This window comes from Macrosteles quadrilineatus, unplaced genomic scaffold (assembly GCF_028750875.1).
Source record: "Macrosteles quadrilineatus isolate MER2022 unplaced genomic scaffold, UCM_ALF_1.0 Scaffold_6__1_contigs__length_79288215, whole genome shotgun sequence".
NCBI lineage: Eukaryota > Metazoa > Arthropoda > Insecta > Hemiptera > Cicadellidae > Macrosteles > Macrosteles quadrilineatus.
In genome coordinates this window covers 19,301,056-19,318,598 of record NW_026542599.1, presented here as the reverse complement: position 1 = coordinate 19,318,598, position 17,543 = coordinate 19,301,056, and the positions used below count along the sequence as shown (strand labels likewise).

The 17,543-nt window shown below is 35.8% G+C and overlaps 1 protein-coding gene across 1 annotated transcript in view; it reads left to right on the top strand.

Moving 5' to 3' along the window:
* Positions 1–2,218: 2,218 nt before the first annotated feature.
* LOC128996272 (exosome RNA helicase MTR4-like) overlaps positions 2,219–17,543 on the top strand; it is a 34,739-nt gene continuing 19,414 nt past the window's right edge. Inside the window, exons 1-11 of the mRNA XM_054421476.1 lie at positions 2,219–2,356; positions 2,961–3,071; positions 3,539–3,605; positions 4,009–4,184; positions 5,199–5,373; positions 6,175–6,264; positions 8,712–8,936; positions 9,534–9,780; positions 10,268–10,399; positions 11,516–11,676; positions 16,214–16,490. Coding sequence (XP_054277451.1) covers positions 2,247–2,356; positions 2,961–3,071; positions 3,539–3,605; positions 4,009–4,184; positions 5,199–5,373; positions 6,175–6,264; positions 8,712–8,936; positions 9,534–9,780; positions 10,268–10,399; positions 11,516–11,676; positions 16,214–16,490 — 1,771 coding nt within the window. The 5' untranslated portion in view covers positions 2,219–2,246. The remainder of the gene's footprint in view (positions 2,357–2,960; positions 3,072–3,538; positions 3,606–4,008; positions 4,185–5,198; positions 5,374–6,174; positions 6,265–8,711; positions 8,937–9,533; positions 9,781–10,267; positions 10,400–11,515; positions 11,677–16,213; positions 16,491–17,543) is intronic.

Genomic DNA, 17,543 nt, shown 5'->3' with positions numbered 1-17,543 from the left:
CTAACAAGACTACAAGATCGCGCCACTCATCCTAAACTCATATCCTTCACTCATTTGGGTTACGCACATAGTGGTGTCCCCATCTTAAATTAATTGATATAATGGATACTGTATACCTTACCTCCGTGCTGGCCACTTAAGTAATGTGTAAAAGACTTCTCCACACTGTGAGATCTATTAGGTCCTTTCACACGAGGCCACTGGACTGAGGACTCCAGACACCATATACAAACTAGTTGAGGAAATGATTGTTACTTTGCCACGAATTTTGTTCTTATATTTTATTGGCATATTCCTCCTTACTATTAAAAATTGCCAGGTACCTTTCAATCTCGCAAATTAGATCTTCAGTATTATTTTGTGTTCAAATAATAGTATAAAAATATCTCTTCTACTTAGCAAGATTTATTGCTACATCCACCTACATCACGATCGATGTTTTGTGGCCGAACCGGGAGCTGGAGCTGTAGGCAGTTAGTCGGGTTAAAGATGGACGCAAGAGTGTCAATTTTGGAACTCGCGGTCACGTTTTTGCGATATCGATATCGTCGCCTGCCCGTGGGTTGTCAACGGGGTGAAAATATTTTATTTTCAAATTCTGTTATGTAACTATAAGTTAGTAGTATCATATCATGTAGTAATTCCTTCTGAATTAACTCTTTCAAACAATAAACATAAGTATGTTATATCCCCGACTCGGGATTTCTTTTCTTTTATATAATGACCTCTGAGTGCATGGTCTTCGCATCTTCTATTTTATATTCTTCAACACACCTTCAGATCAACATTATACAGAGCGTAGATAGTTCAAGCACATAGTAAATCAGACATTAGTTTGCCATATTGATCTTGCACACCTATGTGTGGGTGTGTCGAAAAATGCGTCTGTGGTACATTTCTGGCCCACCCACACGCGGGTGCCAGACACATTTATACATGCACGCGTCTTTACGGCACCAAGAAAACATAGGGTCACAATTTTCTGATGTGTTTTGCGTAACGTCTCGTACGTCTGGCATAAATCTGACATTTATACGGACATATTTTGGCGAAAATGCAATCAGACAAATAATGGAAATTCGCTTAGTGTGCAGGTTTTCTAAATAAGGGAAAAGTATTGAACTCTTAAAAGCTCTGCTTATAGTGGTCATGTCATAGAACATACTCAATCTATGGTCTTGTGTAGCCTGGTCAAGAAAAATCACGCGTTAAAAAATCTCTTATCTGAGCGCCGAAATTGGACAAGATCAACACTTTCGTCTATTCCGATTATTTTCATTACTATCCTCCAGTTGCAGTAAGAATAAGATTCCTTCGCTTGGTCCCGAGCTCCCTCATACCACGGTGTCTTTGTTTATCTTACAGTGTAGGTACTAAAGTATTTACAAGCATTAAACTACAAGTTAATTCAACTAGTGTTTACAACCAGTAAAGTCTACCAGTTTTCACGGACGCTACTGCCTTATCTATCAGGATGGACTTTAACTCCCTTCTAAATTTTACCCGCATCCTGTTCAGCCTGTAATGGGAAAGGAAGGTTATTGGAGAGTTTCACAGCATTGCAGTGAAAATGCTTCACAAAATAACACAATAGCCTAAAACAATAGTTTAAAAACTGTTTTGTTAAAATAACCATTCTTTTTGAATTGTCCAATTAACTTTCAATTCTGTTGTAAATTTAAAACATGTTATGTGTGATTCATGTTTTTGTTTATGAGAGCTAAGTGAGAAGAAACTGTTTTTATAATTTTATTGTAATTTTCACGAACTGTGCTTCACTCTCTAGAACACATTAGTGAAAAGGGATAAAATGTAGCCGTGGCATTGTGTATACATCTTACGAAGTATATAATCAATGGCAGTGATTCGGAGCACGAAAGGTGGTCGTGTTTCGTCGGGTCTATTGGAAAAAAGAAAAGATAAGGTAAGAAGAAGAAAACGCCCTATTTAGAGGTTAGGGTTACGTTGCGTTGTTGCGTTACTTATTTTGAGAATTTTGTTTACCTCATGTGAAAAAACAAAAAACTTATCCCTAGTCAAGTCTAGCTCATTTAGGCCATGCCATGTGTGTTTGATTGAATTTAATTGAACAATGACTATTGACTACACGACCAGACAATTTTGTGGTTTAGGTAATCTGCACTCTGCAGGCACAATTCAGCTGCGTTGGTAAAATATTAGTTATTTGGCCGTAATATTAATATTAAGTTATATCTCACGTAATCGTTAAGCTAAATACACAAAACATGGCTGATTTTGATGACGAACTTTTTAATGTTTTCGATGAAGAAATTCAGTCTTCTGTCAAGGATGAAACTCTTGACTCTTCTAAGAGCCCTGAACACTACCCTCAAAGGTAAGGCGAACCGAAAATAGAATTTTTTTTAGTCATAAGAGAACGAGAACACACTACTTTAAGCTTTATGAACTTGTCTAGGCCAAAGGTAGAGCTGCTGTTGCATGTAAATGATGTGTGTGGCAGATCAAATTAACCCTACATGGGTATCGCACGTAAATTTGACGTAGGGGTAGGACGAGTAATTTTTAGCGTCCCATCCTGCACCCCCTCAACCGAGGCTACCTACCCTCCTTTCAGCAGTCATTCGCTTAGTGATCGCTGCCTTGGTTGGGTCGTAGTGTGTTTCTTTATGTTCCTTGCTAAGTTAGTCGGTTTCTTGGAACGCATGTCAAACTTACGTGTCAATACCCTTCGTGAATAGTAAAATGGCTGACTCGTGCATAGTAAAATGCCCGGCAGTACTGTTTGGTTGTAATTGCATGCAACAAGTTACCATTTAATGTTTAAACTAAAAGATTGACAAGCATTTTGCCTAGGTCTGACAGGTCTATGTAGCCTAGCTGATTAGTGTAGGTACTACTAATTTACTATTAAAAGACCAAGGATAACTTGGTACTCGCAATTAGTGTATAGTAAGCCTGGTTATTTTATTATTTTGCAGTTCTGGAGCTGACGAATCTTCTGATGCTGGAGTCAAAAGAGAACATTCTGACGACGAATCTACCATTGAATCAAAGAAGAAGAAAGTTGAAACAATCCTTGATGACATCAAGTAAGTGTGTACAAACGTTAAATATTAGCCTAGTTCAAAATTACCTAGTTGCAAGTGTCAAAGTTAACAAGATCGCTAAATGTACAAACCACAATCGATAAAATAACAACCTGTCTGCTTAGTTGCTTTTGGTAGCCTACCTCAAGATCGAAGTGAATTCCCTTATTGTTAATTTAAAATCTGGAATTTACTAAAAATCTGCAACATATGCCTCCATTCAGGATATTAATTTATTGTCGTATTTACTTCCAGACAGTTGAGAATTTTTAGTTCGAACTTGGGTCTGGTCACAAGGCATCTGAAAGAGGAAAAATAGTCAATTGAGCGATGAGACGCTTTTGGATTCAAATGTGAAATTTCTTATTGGCTCTCTGCAGTAAAAAAGTACCGTAATTAGCTTTTAACTAACCTATTCAGTTATCGAGTTTTCTATATTGAACCATTGATGAAACATTTTACTTTTGCAGCATTCAGCAAGTGTCCCATAGGATATCTGTTCACACCGTAGAAACACTGGAAGCCTGTCTACATGAGGTAAACATAATAGTGTAGGCTAATAACATTTGCAACACGAAGCACAACCATTTGTTACATTGCCAGCCATTAATGAAGTGCAAATGAAATGTTTAACTTATTAGGTGTTTAAGATGGAGTGTAGTATCATTGTGAACTCACTCAGCTTAAAATGGAGTTAAGTTAAACTTCCATTCACATTCTCTCATCTTTAACACTGGATTATACGCTCCATACTCCGTTCACAAAATGTAGACTTGGGGGAAAAAATCTATACCCCTCCATTTGATCCTACCTTTAAAACAATTGCTGAGGTTTGCCAGGACGTCAATCAACTGCAACATATACATTAAGCAAAAATGGTGGGAAAACTTCACCTCAAACAGCCTAAATTTTGTGAACACTTTTACTTTCCCCTGTCTAGGTGGCTGTACCCCCAGGTCAGGAGTACGTGCCTCTGCGGGTTCTCACTGGTAAACCAGCCAAAGAATACCCTTTCATACTCGATCCGTTCCAAAAAGAAGCAATCGCTTGTGTAGACAACGGACGGTCTGTCCTGGTCTCGGCTCACACTTCGGCTGGAAAAACTGTGGTTGCAGAGTAAGTATCAGCATGTGAACTATTTTTTTGTGAGTTTACTCTGCCCTCCCTGAAGGGGACGTCTCTCGGTTCATGATTTAACTTTGTATTAAATTTAAGCTCAGTGTAGTGGTTTTTGCCATCAGTATGAACTAACCTACCGTTTGACAGATGGAAATATTAAATATTTTTGTAATTTTACTTACAAAATTAAATATTTTTTGTTACAAAGGAAGACAGGCTGTTGCTGCAGCTCTAGCACACTTTCTTCCTACATAAAGAAGGTTATTTTTTAATAGACCTCTGTATTATTTAACAAACTTCATTTCTGATATTTGTTATACTGATTTGTTGTTTTACCGTGCAGTGGTGCAGTGGAGGTATTGTTAAACATAAAAATTCATTTAATAATCACCAATTGTTGCTATGAATGGCTTCTAGGCTTGTTTAGTGATGTATCTTTTTTATTAGCCTAAGTTATCGTAATATACAAATATCAGTATACATTTTTGATTTAGTTGCTATGTTCACATCCCACCATGTAACGGCAAAACACCATAACATTTTAAATAAACAGCGGCTACAAAACATCACATGATCCACTCCACATACATCATTACGTCCCTCCCTTTACCACAATAAACCTACAGAATTCCAAGTCCAACAACTCATGTGTGGGTGTGACACATAAGTGAACAGTTATTCTGTCCACCCAGGTAGACTTTGATAAGTGGGGCCAAAAACAACCGAATGAAGATATCGTATCGATTATTTCATTCGGTTAGTTAGGTTAAACTAGCCTAACCAAACTTGATAGGGCCTATATCAAATGAAATAATTGATTTATCTATTGTATTGATATATTCATTCAGTTGTTTTTAGCCCAACTTATGAAAGTCTACCCTCCACGCTAATAATGTTACAAGTGTAAACTAAACTACAAACACAACAAAGTACCGTATTTAAATCTTTGTAATAGCGCGTTGTAACATTGTGTTGTTGAAGGACCCTATTAACTGTATTGTGATCCTGTAGGTACGCAATTGCCAGGTCTCTTGGAGATAAGCAGCGAGTGATCTACACCACACCAATCAAAGCACTCAGTAACCAGAAGTATCGAGAGTTCTACGAGGAATTCCAGGACGTGGGACTCGTCACAGGAGATGTCACTATCAATCCTGACGCCAGCTGTCTCATCATGACCACTGAGGTTGGCACCAATGATAATACAGTGTAGCCAATGTAACATTAGTTTACCAAACAGTAGCTCAGCACAGTAGCTTTAGGGACTGGAGTCATACGTCAGTGGTTCGAGAACGTTTGCTTGTTCTAAATAATATTTTTAAGCTGTGCTACTGAATGGTTATAGTGTTCGTAGAAGGTTCGATTGTGAGAAAAGTCAAGCTTTTCATGGTTCAAAACTGTACCTGGCGGTTCTTGATTGGGGTTTTAAATTATCTTGAAAAGGATACATAGATAATCTTTTTAGGCTACATTTTTCATCTACCCTGAATTAATATTCTGCCTTAAGCTTACAACTGTGCAGTGCTGTATCAAAAAATTAATATCTTGTTATTAAAATCATCCTAGTCTATAGTAACAGGCAGTTGAGGTTTTTATAAACAAATCTAGAGCTCTTTGTTTGAAGTTCATTGTTGGTGATGGTCTAGAGTTATAAATGAGACATTTGAGAAAACTTAGTGTTGTGAGACAACTAGTTCATTTTTGCTTGTTCAAGAATTGTGGGAGTATTTTTTCAAATGACTTACTTTGAGATGATGTATTAATTAATTAGGTCGTACATTTTTTGAACTCACACAGCCGGATATGAAAGAACAAAAAGTGAATCCCTCAAAAAATTTACGCAATTGATTGGATTGATAGGCAAAACCACAAATGATTGAAATCTCTCTAACTGACAGTTTTAGGCCACTAGGTGTAGGTGTACCAATTGTGCAGTATTTTTCAACCAATATTTTTTGTGACACTTTTTTAACATGTTTTTTTCTAGATTCTTCGTAACATGCTTTACAGAGGATCAGAAGTGATGAGAGAAGTAGGATGGGTCATATTCGACGAGATTCATTATATGAGAGATAAGGTAAGCATAGAATAAAATGTAGTCTACCCCTGATTCTATTGTACACATTTTTAACATAACTTAGATCTTTGATTATTGGATACTGAAGTAGACAACCCATATATATAGACCAGCTGTCACCAATTTTTTATCAAAAAATATGTTAGTTGTGTGAGCCAGTCACAGAATGTGCTAGTGTCTAAAATTCTATTTTCTGCCAATCTTTTATAGGTGACTAAGGGCCCTTTCACACGAGGCCACTGGTGGCCGCCACCGGTGGCCGCCACTGGTTGCCCGCCACAGCTTTAACATTATTTTAAATTGGACCTTTCACACGCAGCCACTGTAGTTGCCCGCCACTACCCAGTGGCCGAGCAGTGTCTCCTCGCGCAACTGCTAGTCGGCAACCACCGGCAACTGCAGTGGCGGCAACTCGTCGCGGGGCATTGAATTAAATGGGAGCTTTCACACGTAGCAACCAGTGGCCGCCACCGTGGATGAGCGCGCAGCTACTATTTTGCATCAGTTCACGTGCATACTGCAGAGACAAACGCACTATGGTAGTTGTTGAGTGTTTCCGTCTTGACTTGTTTGTTTGTGAAAATGAGTGATCAAAAGAAAAATAAAGAGAACGTTGCTGAAAAAGAAAAAGTAGGGATGGTCAAGTCTCGAAATTTCGGGAAATTTTCGGGAAATTTTAAATCTCGTTACACGAGACGAGATTTCTTTTTGCCCGAGATTTTTATCGAGACGAGAATAAAAAAAAAAAAAATTTAAAAACGCCTGCAGAAAGTCAATGCAATACCCGCAATACAGGAGCGTGTTGTAGTTGCGTTTCCTTTGCGAAGGCGTTCTTATTTAATTAATTCTTCAAATGTAAATATTACTTTAATTATTTTAATAACATTTGAGAAGTTTTGTTAAGTGTTAGCAGTGTGAGGAATGTTTTATTACTATAAAAAAAGTCAAAACAAGTAACTATTTTATAAAAATTAATATTTTATTTTATGATTTATTTTATTATGCTGATGTTTTTTAATAAAAGATTGTAAATATTCTTGCCTATTATCATTATTTTTGTATTTAAACAGTCATCTAACAATGTTACAAAATCAGGTAACAATTCCGAACGTGCATTTCTTGTTGTGTATGAGAAGGGAAATCCCGTCTCGATCTCGTCTCGAAATTTTATGAGAAATAAAAAATCTCGTCTCGTCTCGTCTCGAAACTAAAAATCCAATCTCGTCCATCCCTAAGAAAAAGACAAAGGAAAACAACAGAATAAGAGAATAAACAAAATAATAGAAGACAAAGTTGATACTGAAGATCTAATTTGCGAAATTGAAAAGTAACCAGCAATTTGGTATAGTACGCCTGTGTATTTGCCTTATTTTCTTTATTATCAACGTGAGAAGAATGAGATGTTCATTGTTCAACAGCATTTTCACAACTACCATTGTACAGTGGCTGTAGTAGAGTGGCTTGTAAGTTGCCTGTATCATCCACTGCAGTTTCCCGGCCGGTAACTGGTGGCGGACACCGGTGGCCACCACCAGTGGCCTCGTGTGAAAGGGCCCTAAGTTGTTGGGAGTTGCAAACTTTCCTTGGTTGCAAATGCTGCCAGTAAGTGAAAGTGAGATATTCTTTTTAACTTAAATATTTGAGTTTCTTGTGTCAGTGTTGACTCTTTCAGATCTAAGGTCTTCACAAAAAAACCTTAGGTTTTCTTTCCAGGGAGGAACATTTTTCCCGAATACATAATCTTTGATTTGTAGGAAAACCTTTTAAAGCGGTGTATTGCCTTAATTATTCTGTCATGATAGAAGTACAGTACACTTTCGAATGTCCACTAACAAGTGGCTGAGACTAACCTAAAACGCATGGAAAATAACTACTAATGTCTTTGAATGCATTGTTAAGCTGTAATACAGGCTAAGGTAGTAATAAAACGTTTAAAATACAGTGTAGATAAGTTAAATTTAGGGTCTAACATTTTTTCACACAGGTCTAATAAAAAATAATAATAAATATGATAAAAAAAAAATAAATAAAAAAAAACACCCACACAAGAACTTATCAACTCATTGGTTCTGTGAGTGAAGACTCTACAGTACAATAAACAATAGCAACTCTACAGTCTGACCGCAAGATGATGGGCCTCCTCATGCTAAACATTTTAGTCTTCTCTGGAAGAGGAGCTCATAGATAAAATGTTGCAGTTCATCAAGCAACTTAGGGTTTCCAGGCTCTTACGCACAAAGCGGGGAGCACAAAAAGCCCATCTGTGGCTGGACTAGATCCGCCCCGACAGAATCAATCAAGTCTTCTCTGTAACGTACATTTAACTCTCATAGTATGTTTATAATTTGTTTTTTTTTTTGCAATTGTGGTTAATCCACAAAATGGTTAATCCACTCGTAGATAATTGTGATTCTACTGTGGTTTTATAAAATATCAACTGGTTACAGGAAAGAGGTGTGGTGTGGGAGGAGACGCTTATCTTACTCCCGGACAACGTCCACTACGTGTTTCTCTCCGCTACAATCCCCAACGCACGACAGTTCTGTGAGTGGGTGTGTTACCTTCACCATCAGCCGTGCCACGTCGTCTACACGGACTACAGACCCGTGCCTTTGCAGCACTTCGTCTTCCCTGCAGGGGGGGAGGGGATCCACCTTATAGTGGACGAGAAGGTAAGAGGAGCCAGTGTATGTATATTTTTCTGTAACATCACCGTGTTTTATGAGAAACTGCTATGACGGTACACATTCTTAGAGGACCGAGCATAGGCCTGCTCAAATTAATTTGAGGTTAACTTTAATTTCGTCTTGTGACTCCTTTACCTCCTCTAGGGTGAATTAAGATCGTTTCTGCGGATCCTATTCAAGAATATCTATACATTTTTAGTCATATCTAGGTCGTCAAAACATTTAAAATGAACACAAGAACGAACATTGTTTAAACAGAAGATACAATTGAAATTTTCGACTACAACTGTGGCCAAGACAAAATTAAGGTGTACCTTAATGTACTCATTAACCTCTTTTATATGTTAAGTGACTAGAGACTACACAAAAATGTAACTGCTCAAAATGTTGGTTTTAAAAGGCAACTATGTTTTAACTATGTTTTAATCTACTTTTAAGATAAACACTTGTACCATCAATACCTATATTTTTGCCTGAGCATAAATGGTTGATCCAAGTGGCGATTGATCCAGGGTTCATTAAAAGATGGCCTGCTGGACTGAGAGGTTGAATTTGATAGGTAAAAATGTTTTTGTCTTTCAGGGTAATTTTAAAGAAGACAATTTTAACTCGGCAATGGCAGTACTAGCCAACGCTGGTGACTTGGCTAAAGGGGACAAGCAGCTCAGAGGCCGTAAAGGAGGCAGCAAGACCGGAAGTGATACAAACTGCTTCAAGATTGTCAAGATGATTATGGAGAGAAACTTTGCCCCCGTCATCATATTTTCATTTAGCAAGAAAGACTGTGAGCTGTATGCGATGCAGATGGCTAAACTTGATTTTAATACTTGTAAGTTAAATCCCTTTGGTTGATCACATTTTAGTGACAAGTCAATTCAAACACTCTTCATTCATTGAGAAGCGGATGATGAAATTCTTTTTGCCAATGATGCAAGATTAGGGTTAGGCTCACTTTAAGATTAGGGGATAGTAGGTCTACTTGAATGGAAATTGTTTCTTGGTCACAAGAAACTCAAATTCCCAACTAGAACCTTTGTTGGTCGAAAATACTGTCAGTGACAGTGAAGAGTGATATATTCATATTTGTTAGTATAATTTAAAGTGTTTGTGTTTATTGTGCCAGGATTTAGGTAAGCCTACGATGCAAATTCCATTATATCTTGTTACACAAAAAATTAAGCTTGGAAACTCAGAGTTTCAAGAAGTTGATCATAAAGTAATTTTGCTTTAATATCATTGTTATAATATCAATGGATGTAGTTCTATGTATAGTCTGATATTTTTAATCAATCTCTATGTTCTCTTTGTTTATGCAGTGGAAGAGAAGAAGTTGGTAGATGAAGTGTTTAATAATGCCATGGATGTTTTATCGGAAGTAGATCGGACTTTGCCTCAGGTGGAGAACGTAAAGCCGTTGCTCAGAAGGGGTATCGGAATCCATCATGGAGGTAAGATATTAAACCAACAAATAGTTGTACTGATGACTGTAACTCAACCCATATTCAACCTGTACTAAGAATATTATTTACCATCTCAAGACTACTTAATTAGAAACAAAGTCACATTTAGTGTGGTCTCACTAACATTTTTCAAATATTGTCAGTTACAAAATAGCACAAATGATATGAATTGCCTTAAGCAAATCATATGTATTTAATCAGGCATTTCAATTTGTGTAATCATCTTCTTCGATAGCAGCAAAATATTGACCATTTCCTACGATTTTGGTTACTTCAAGTCTCTTGCAGTCACATTGTGAATTTTTGGCAATTCATTCAATTGTTTTCAGCACAGTGATAATACAGTAGAACCTCTTTAATCCGAACCCCCGTAATCCGAACGTCCACTAATCCGAACCCCTCATTGCTGTACTCTATACACAGTACAGCAGTTCTTTATTGTATACTGTATTTAATGTACAGTACTGTTTAATCACCATGTTTACTACTGTATTATATAAACACTGTATTTTAATTTATAAAACATTTTTTTCACTTTTCCCAAAAAAATTTAGATCAATTTTAGCCATGTTTTGGCTATTGCTATGTAAAAACAACAATATGTTCTGTAATACGAACTATTCACTAGTCCGAACTACCCCTAGTCCCAATTAGTTCGGATTAAAGAGGTTCTACTGTATCTTGAGATCCCAGTTTTAAAAAATAGCCTGAAATAATTAAACCGACAAAGTGTCTGGTTTGTTATGCCAAGAGCTTACCATTGAACTTTTGTGTAACAGTATTTATTTTTAATAAATTAGGATTTTTGGCTACCAACCATGCTTTCTTAAGCTGTTAATTCTTAGCTGTCAATGTGTTATCTCAATGAGGTGTCAGGAATCCTCCATTAAAATGTTTTGAACTCTGAAAGATTCAAACTATTAACTATTTTGCAGCTTTAAAAAGTCTGCACATTTCCATATGCAGTTTTGATGCCAACTTTACTTTCGATGAAGAGCAAATGGTGATTCCCCATATTAAAAATTGTGTTTACTTTTTAACGCTTAATGAAATATTTCAGTGATCAATTACAGTAAATACTCATTCATAATCTGTGGTTTTCAGGTTTATTACCAATATTAAAAGAAACAATTGAAATCTTATTTGCTGAAGGACTTATAAAGGCTCTTTTCGCAACCGAAACATTTGCAATGGGTTTGAACATGCCTGCCAGAACTGTCCTTTTCACTGGAGCAAGAAAGTTTGATGGAAAAGATTTTAGATTTGTAAGTACCTATATTGGTTTATAATTGTATTTGTTTGTGGTATTGGGGAGGAATTTCTTACCTGCATTACACTGATTCTTGTGACTTTAACTTTTTTTTTCCTACACTGGTTTGAATCAGAAAAGTCAAAAGTCTGTAAGCTATAATTTATTGAAGATTAATTTGCTGTGTCGTAGTCTTTTCCAAATCATTGTTTGACTAATGGTTTAAATAGTTGTAAATGAAATGAAATGAATAAGTTCTTTATTAAACGATAAGGTAATATGTACATCCAAAAATATAACACTTTGAAACAATGGTTGATAACAACCGTCTGGTTGACACAATCTTTGCCTTCTAGGTTTAAATAGTTGTATAAATCTAATACAGCTGTGGTGTGATCTGTTAGAACTAGGGGTGTGCGATGCATCGAAAATGCATCGAAATTTCGATTCGATTCGATTCGATGCATCGAATCGCGATTCGATTCAGTGGTGGTCAAAAAACTATTCGATTCACGAGGGAGTCAGTATCCATATACGAAAAACGCCTGCAGAAAGTCAATGCAATACCCGCAATACAGGAGCGCGTTGCTGTTGCGTTTCCTTTACGAAGGCGTTCTTATTTAATACATTCTTTGCATTAAATATAGCTTTAATTTTTTTTATATTTTTTTGTTTTGACATTGCAAATGATTAGAGGTTTGTTTTTTGTCTTGATGTAAGCAGTGTGTGAAATATTTTACTACTGTGAACCTAGCCAAAACAAGGTAGGTTACTCCAAAATCATTTTAAAAATAAGTCTGAAAAATTGTTACTTAATACTTAACTAGTAAGATTAATGTTATAGACTGATTCATTTGGTATTTTTGTTAGGTGTCTGCCGGTCCCCGTCCCCGAATTTTTGTTGGGGCAAAAGAAAAAAAAAGAATAATTTATTTCCAAAGAAACACTCTTATATTATTATATCTATTATTACAGAGGAATTAAAATGTTCAAATGAGAATTAAAAATTAAGTTGGCTCACGACCTTTAAGAATAAAGACACAACAGAGCAATTGCCGCACTGCCACTAGCCAGAGCCAGGTCTAGTCGTCTACTGATAAGAGTAACAAGACAAAAGCCGTGACGCAACACTAACAGTGCAAAGAAAACAAAGTCAAAAGAATAGAAAGACTATTTATCCAGACATACTAGTATAATCATTTATTGTTTATTCAATACCTAATTAAAAATATATTTTATTATTTTACATAATAAATTATAAACAAAAGAAATATCTGATATAGTGAACAGATCTGTATCTTGGTTAGATGGGGTTAAAAAAATATATTTCTAAGATCCAATACAATATTTACAACTCACAAATTACATTGAATTAATTTCTTTGAAAATAATCTCTAACAGTTTTGTGTTTTTGAATTAAGAAATATATTTCTTTGTCTCTACTCCCTTGTTTCATCACTTGCATTTTGTCAGCAATTGAAGCAACTGGGTAGCAACCGGGTGGTGTAAGAGGGGAGGGGGAGGGTCTATGACCTTGAATTCACACATCGTTGCCCGGGCCTGGCTGGTGAGACTGATTCATTGTTTTTGTTGACATACTACTACCCTTCCTTAAGAGAAAAAGGCCCTGCTGTTCCAAAAACATTGAGGGTAGTTTAAAAAAATTGACCTGTGTTGCCAAGGGCACTAGGCTAGAAGATAGCATTTAACTTTCTTGTCTCTTGATTTAATATTATTTTAATCTTCTATATATTATTTAAGAGTTACTTTTCGGGTACCTAATTAGTTGTGATATTGTTTGGCTTTATTTTATGGATTTTTAATTCTTTTCATTCATTAGCTATCGAAATCAGTTGTTTTAGGATTTTAATCTCTTGCAGTAGGTCTATACTACTGTATGACATGATATGCATTTTTTAGTCCTTATTAATTATACCATAAACAATGTTTGTATGTTATTTACTGTTTTTGAGTTTTATAGGAAATTAGTTTACACAATATCTTTTCTTCAATGAGTTCTCCACTTGACATGTTGCTTCTAGCCTATTACTATTTTAGGCCCTATAAAAATAATGCCTAGGTAAAGCTGTAGGCCTGAGTGAAAATTTAAAAACGTACGTTTTCATGTCCCTGGCCTTTTACTTCGTAGATACTGGATTTGTAGTTTATTATTATGTGTTTTAATATTTTTTGGGACGGGGGCAACATGTTACACACATTTATTTGGTTTTAAATAGGTTCTAGGTATTTTTTTCGTATTTTTAAAGTCTCAAAATTCACGACCATAACGTGTCCCTAGGGTACATTTTCCAACTTTCACGCTGTTTTTAGACTAATGATTTATGCCGAAATATATAAAGCCATATTTTTATGTCATCAATGGTTATTAAACTTACAAAAAAGGAGCATATTACAATTTTATTGTCATTGCAAACTGACTACCATGACAAAATAAGTCTGTCCCTCGATTTGGCGTCACGACCATTTGGGAAAAATTTTCAACTTTGGAGCACGACAGTGGCAAGCCTGACGTCGATGGAGTCAGTTGGTTTTAGAGACTAGTTCGGGGTGTACGTCAGGATTGTAGTGCCGGTCGTTTCGAGTTGAAAGGAGGAATTACACGATTAATAAAGGAAAGATTGTGTTTTTTGTAATTTTGGTGTGTCCATGACCGTACGTAGTCATTCGATGAAGTAGACATGGTGTTAATTTTTGTTTATAAGATATTTGAATTGCTATATTAACCTAGAAGTCCACTTTGTATCCTCGAACATGAGGTGCAGGGCTACCGCCAGAACAGAGCCAAATAACACGTAATTTCACGACCAAAGTTTCACGACCATCGCGGATTTTTTCACGACCATTGCAGCCTTATGGATTATAGTGTGTTTGGTCGTGACAATAACTTTATTATAATTGTAAATTGAACAGTTTAGTTCAATTGAAACACATATTTTTACTATAACTAACAGTATAATTGAAGGATTGTATAGAAAGATTTAGATTATTTCAGAAAATTCACGACCGTACCGCTTGTCCCTGACCATCACGTTTACGATTTCTATCATAAAAATTTCAAAAATTAAAATATCGTCATATTTCAATGTTTTATACACAAAATAAGCACACCTTTATACAAACATAACGATTTTTCGGGTCTCAGGTAAGTTTTTTCGGAGTTATACAAACTTAAAAAGATTTTATTGGCTTTTTTTCAATTTTTTGAGTTTTTTTATTTTTTTCTAGAAAGACCAACTATACCAAAAGCTCAGTGACCTTTTTATTGTATAATGGTCATAAAAGTAAATTAGTTTATAGCAAAACATAGTTATAAAAATAATATTAACTATTTTTAATATTCAATTAAACGTCTGTTATGGTCGTGACAGGATTTTGTGTTTTTCCACTAAAGATGCTCTTTAAAAAAAAACTACCAAAGATATTGCGTTACCATGGACATTTTATGAAACTTCAAATGTTAATTAAATAAAAAAAATAATAACAGTTTTGAAAAAATGGGAAAAAAATTTTCAAAGTGCTTTTCCTGAAAACGTACGTTTTTAAATTTTCACTCGCCTACTGATGCCAATAATAATTCTTTATTTATGATGATGTAACAAATAATGTAAGTGTGAGGTTATTATACTAAGGAGGTTAGGAGGCAGGGAATGAATGATACATATTGCATGGTGGAAACATATTATTTTTATTTTCTTCTTGCTTGCAGTCCTGAAGCCGGTCCACAGGCCCTAAACTTGTGATATGTAAATTTATTTCTTAATGGTCTTTTTATATTAAGTTCCATTCAAATTTGTTGTAATTTAGCTACCGGCACCTATTTAGTTATTTAAACAGTTATTAAAATGAGAATGAATGTCTTGATAAAAAAAATATTTTCTTCTTTCTTGCAGTTGAGCCAATTCAAGTAAAAATTATGAAATAGGCAAGTAAAGCAGCTCACTGGTATTTCCAGCAGTTATTCTAATACATATGATTGAAAATAAATATTTTTTCACCTAAAATTCATATGTTAAGTATGAAATAGGCCTAATACCACATCAACAAAAATTTGTATTACACAAATGTGATTGTGATACATTTTAATTATTGTTAATCCACTCAATTGACAATTATGAATAGAAAAATACCGTATTGCTTCGAATCGAGTTGCATCGAATCGAATCGAAAATCTTTTGAATCGAATCGTTGCTTCGAATCGAAAATTTTTTGCTGCTTCGCACACCCCTAGTTAGAACCAACCAATAAATTATTGGAAATTGCTTCTATTATTTTGAAATTTGATTGTCAAGTTTTACAATTCAAAACTCAAAAGTATCCAAATTTATTCTGAAATTTGTCAAAACCAAAATCACAACATATTTTAAGTATTTTCTCTTTCCCTCTTTCAAATGATTGGGTAATATCCATTATTCAAGACTTGACATGTAAAAAATTAAAATTGCTTGCTATTTTACTATTCACAAACTAAATGTCGAACAAAATATTTAAAATCAGCTGTTAGCCTCTGGATTACTTTAAACTCTTGTTTTTAGGTGACCTCAGGAGAGTACATCCAGATGTCAGGTAGAGCGGGCAGACGAGGTTTGGATGACAAAGGCATAGTAATCCTGATGATTGACGAGAAAGTGAGTCCGCAGGAGGGTCGGGAGATCATCCAGGGTAAACCTGACCCGATAAACTCAGCGTTCCACCTAACCTACAACATGGTGCTGAATCTGCTGAGGGTAGAAGAAATCAACCCTGAGTACATGCTGGAGCGGTCGTTCTTCCAGTTCCAGAACCAGGCGGCGATCCCGGAACTGTATCAGAGTATGTGAAATTGATCAATTCGTAACTTGCAAGACAAAGGGCCGTAAGTACATATTGCAGGTTTTTCATATGTACTTACTCCCCTTCGCCTTCCAAGCGACGAATTGAGTCAAAATTTTCATTGTTAGGGAAGCCGAATGACTGGCTTGGAATGAATTTGTTCAACCCACTCGAAAGAAATTTTATAATTGTAGTGTGAGTAGCCTCTGGATTGTAAAGAAAGGAAGTTCATGTGAAGTAACCTGATCAGCTGTATATCCTACAGTATAGACGCAACTTCCGCATTACCAACACCGGTCCGCTCGTCGTGTTTAATGTTTCATTTTATAACTAAATTGAAATTTTACCTTTGTCATCCAGCTCCTGATATTATTATCAACTTGTTACGGCCGTTTCAGCATCACTGTGCCATCGTCGGACTGTTCAGCCAAAAGGCGTCTTTAAAAAACAAAAACATACACACGAAACACACACATATTTGTCAAAACGGGGTTTTGAAAACAGGCCTGTTTAGGATAGTACATTCCCGAACTTGAGCAAGTAGCTGACTGGAGTCATCCTTGCATTGTCATGTCGGCTGTGGCGTTATCAGCTGTACTTTGCCCCTTTGTTCTTGGTTCTCTCCACTGATTTAAAATACTATTGAAGATGAAGTGTGATTTAAATTGTAATTTATCGTTTAAAATTAGTTCACTATTGTCATTTTTTATGTGGGCTTTGTAGATTTCAAATTCTTCCAGGGTATCTAATTTGCTGCCTTTTGTACAGGTGTGAAGGATTTCCAAGCCAGTGTCAAGGTTATTTAAGTCGTGATTTTCATCTATCAGGTGTTGAGCAAAAGTTGATTTTTGTTTGTCATTTTTCGGGTTCGGATGATGCTCTTTATATCTTGTTTTGAATGTACGCCCCGTTTTTCCTACATAAACACTAGGACAACTAGCACATTTAATTTTGTAGACTCCTGACCTGTCACCCTTATCTATAGCCTTTCTTGTAACATTAAGTTTGTTTAAAGACTTATTGTTTGTCCTAAAAGTTAACTCTATACCATTT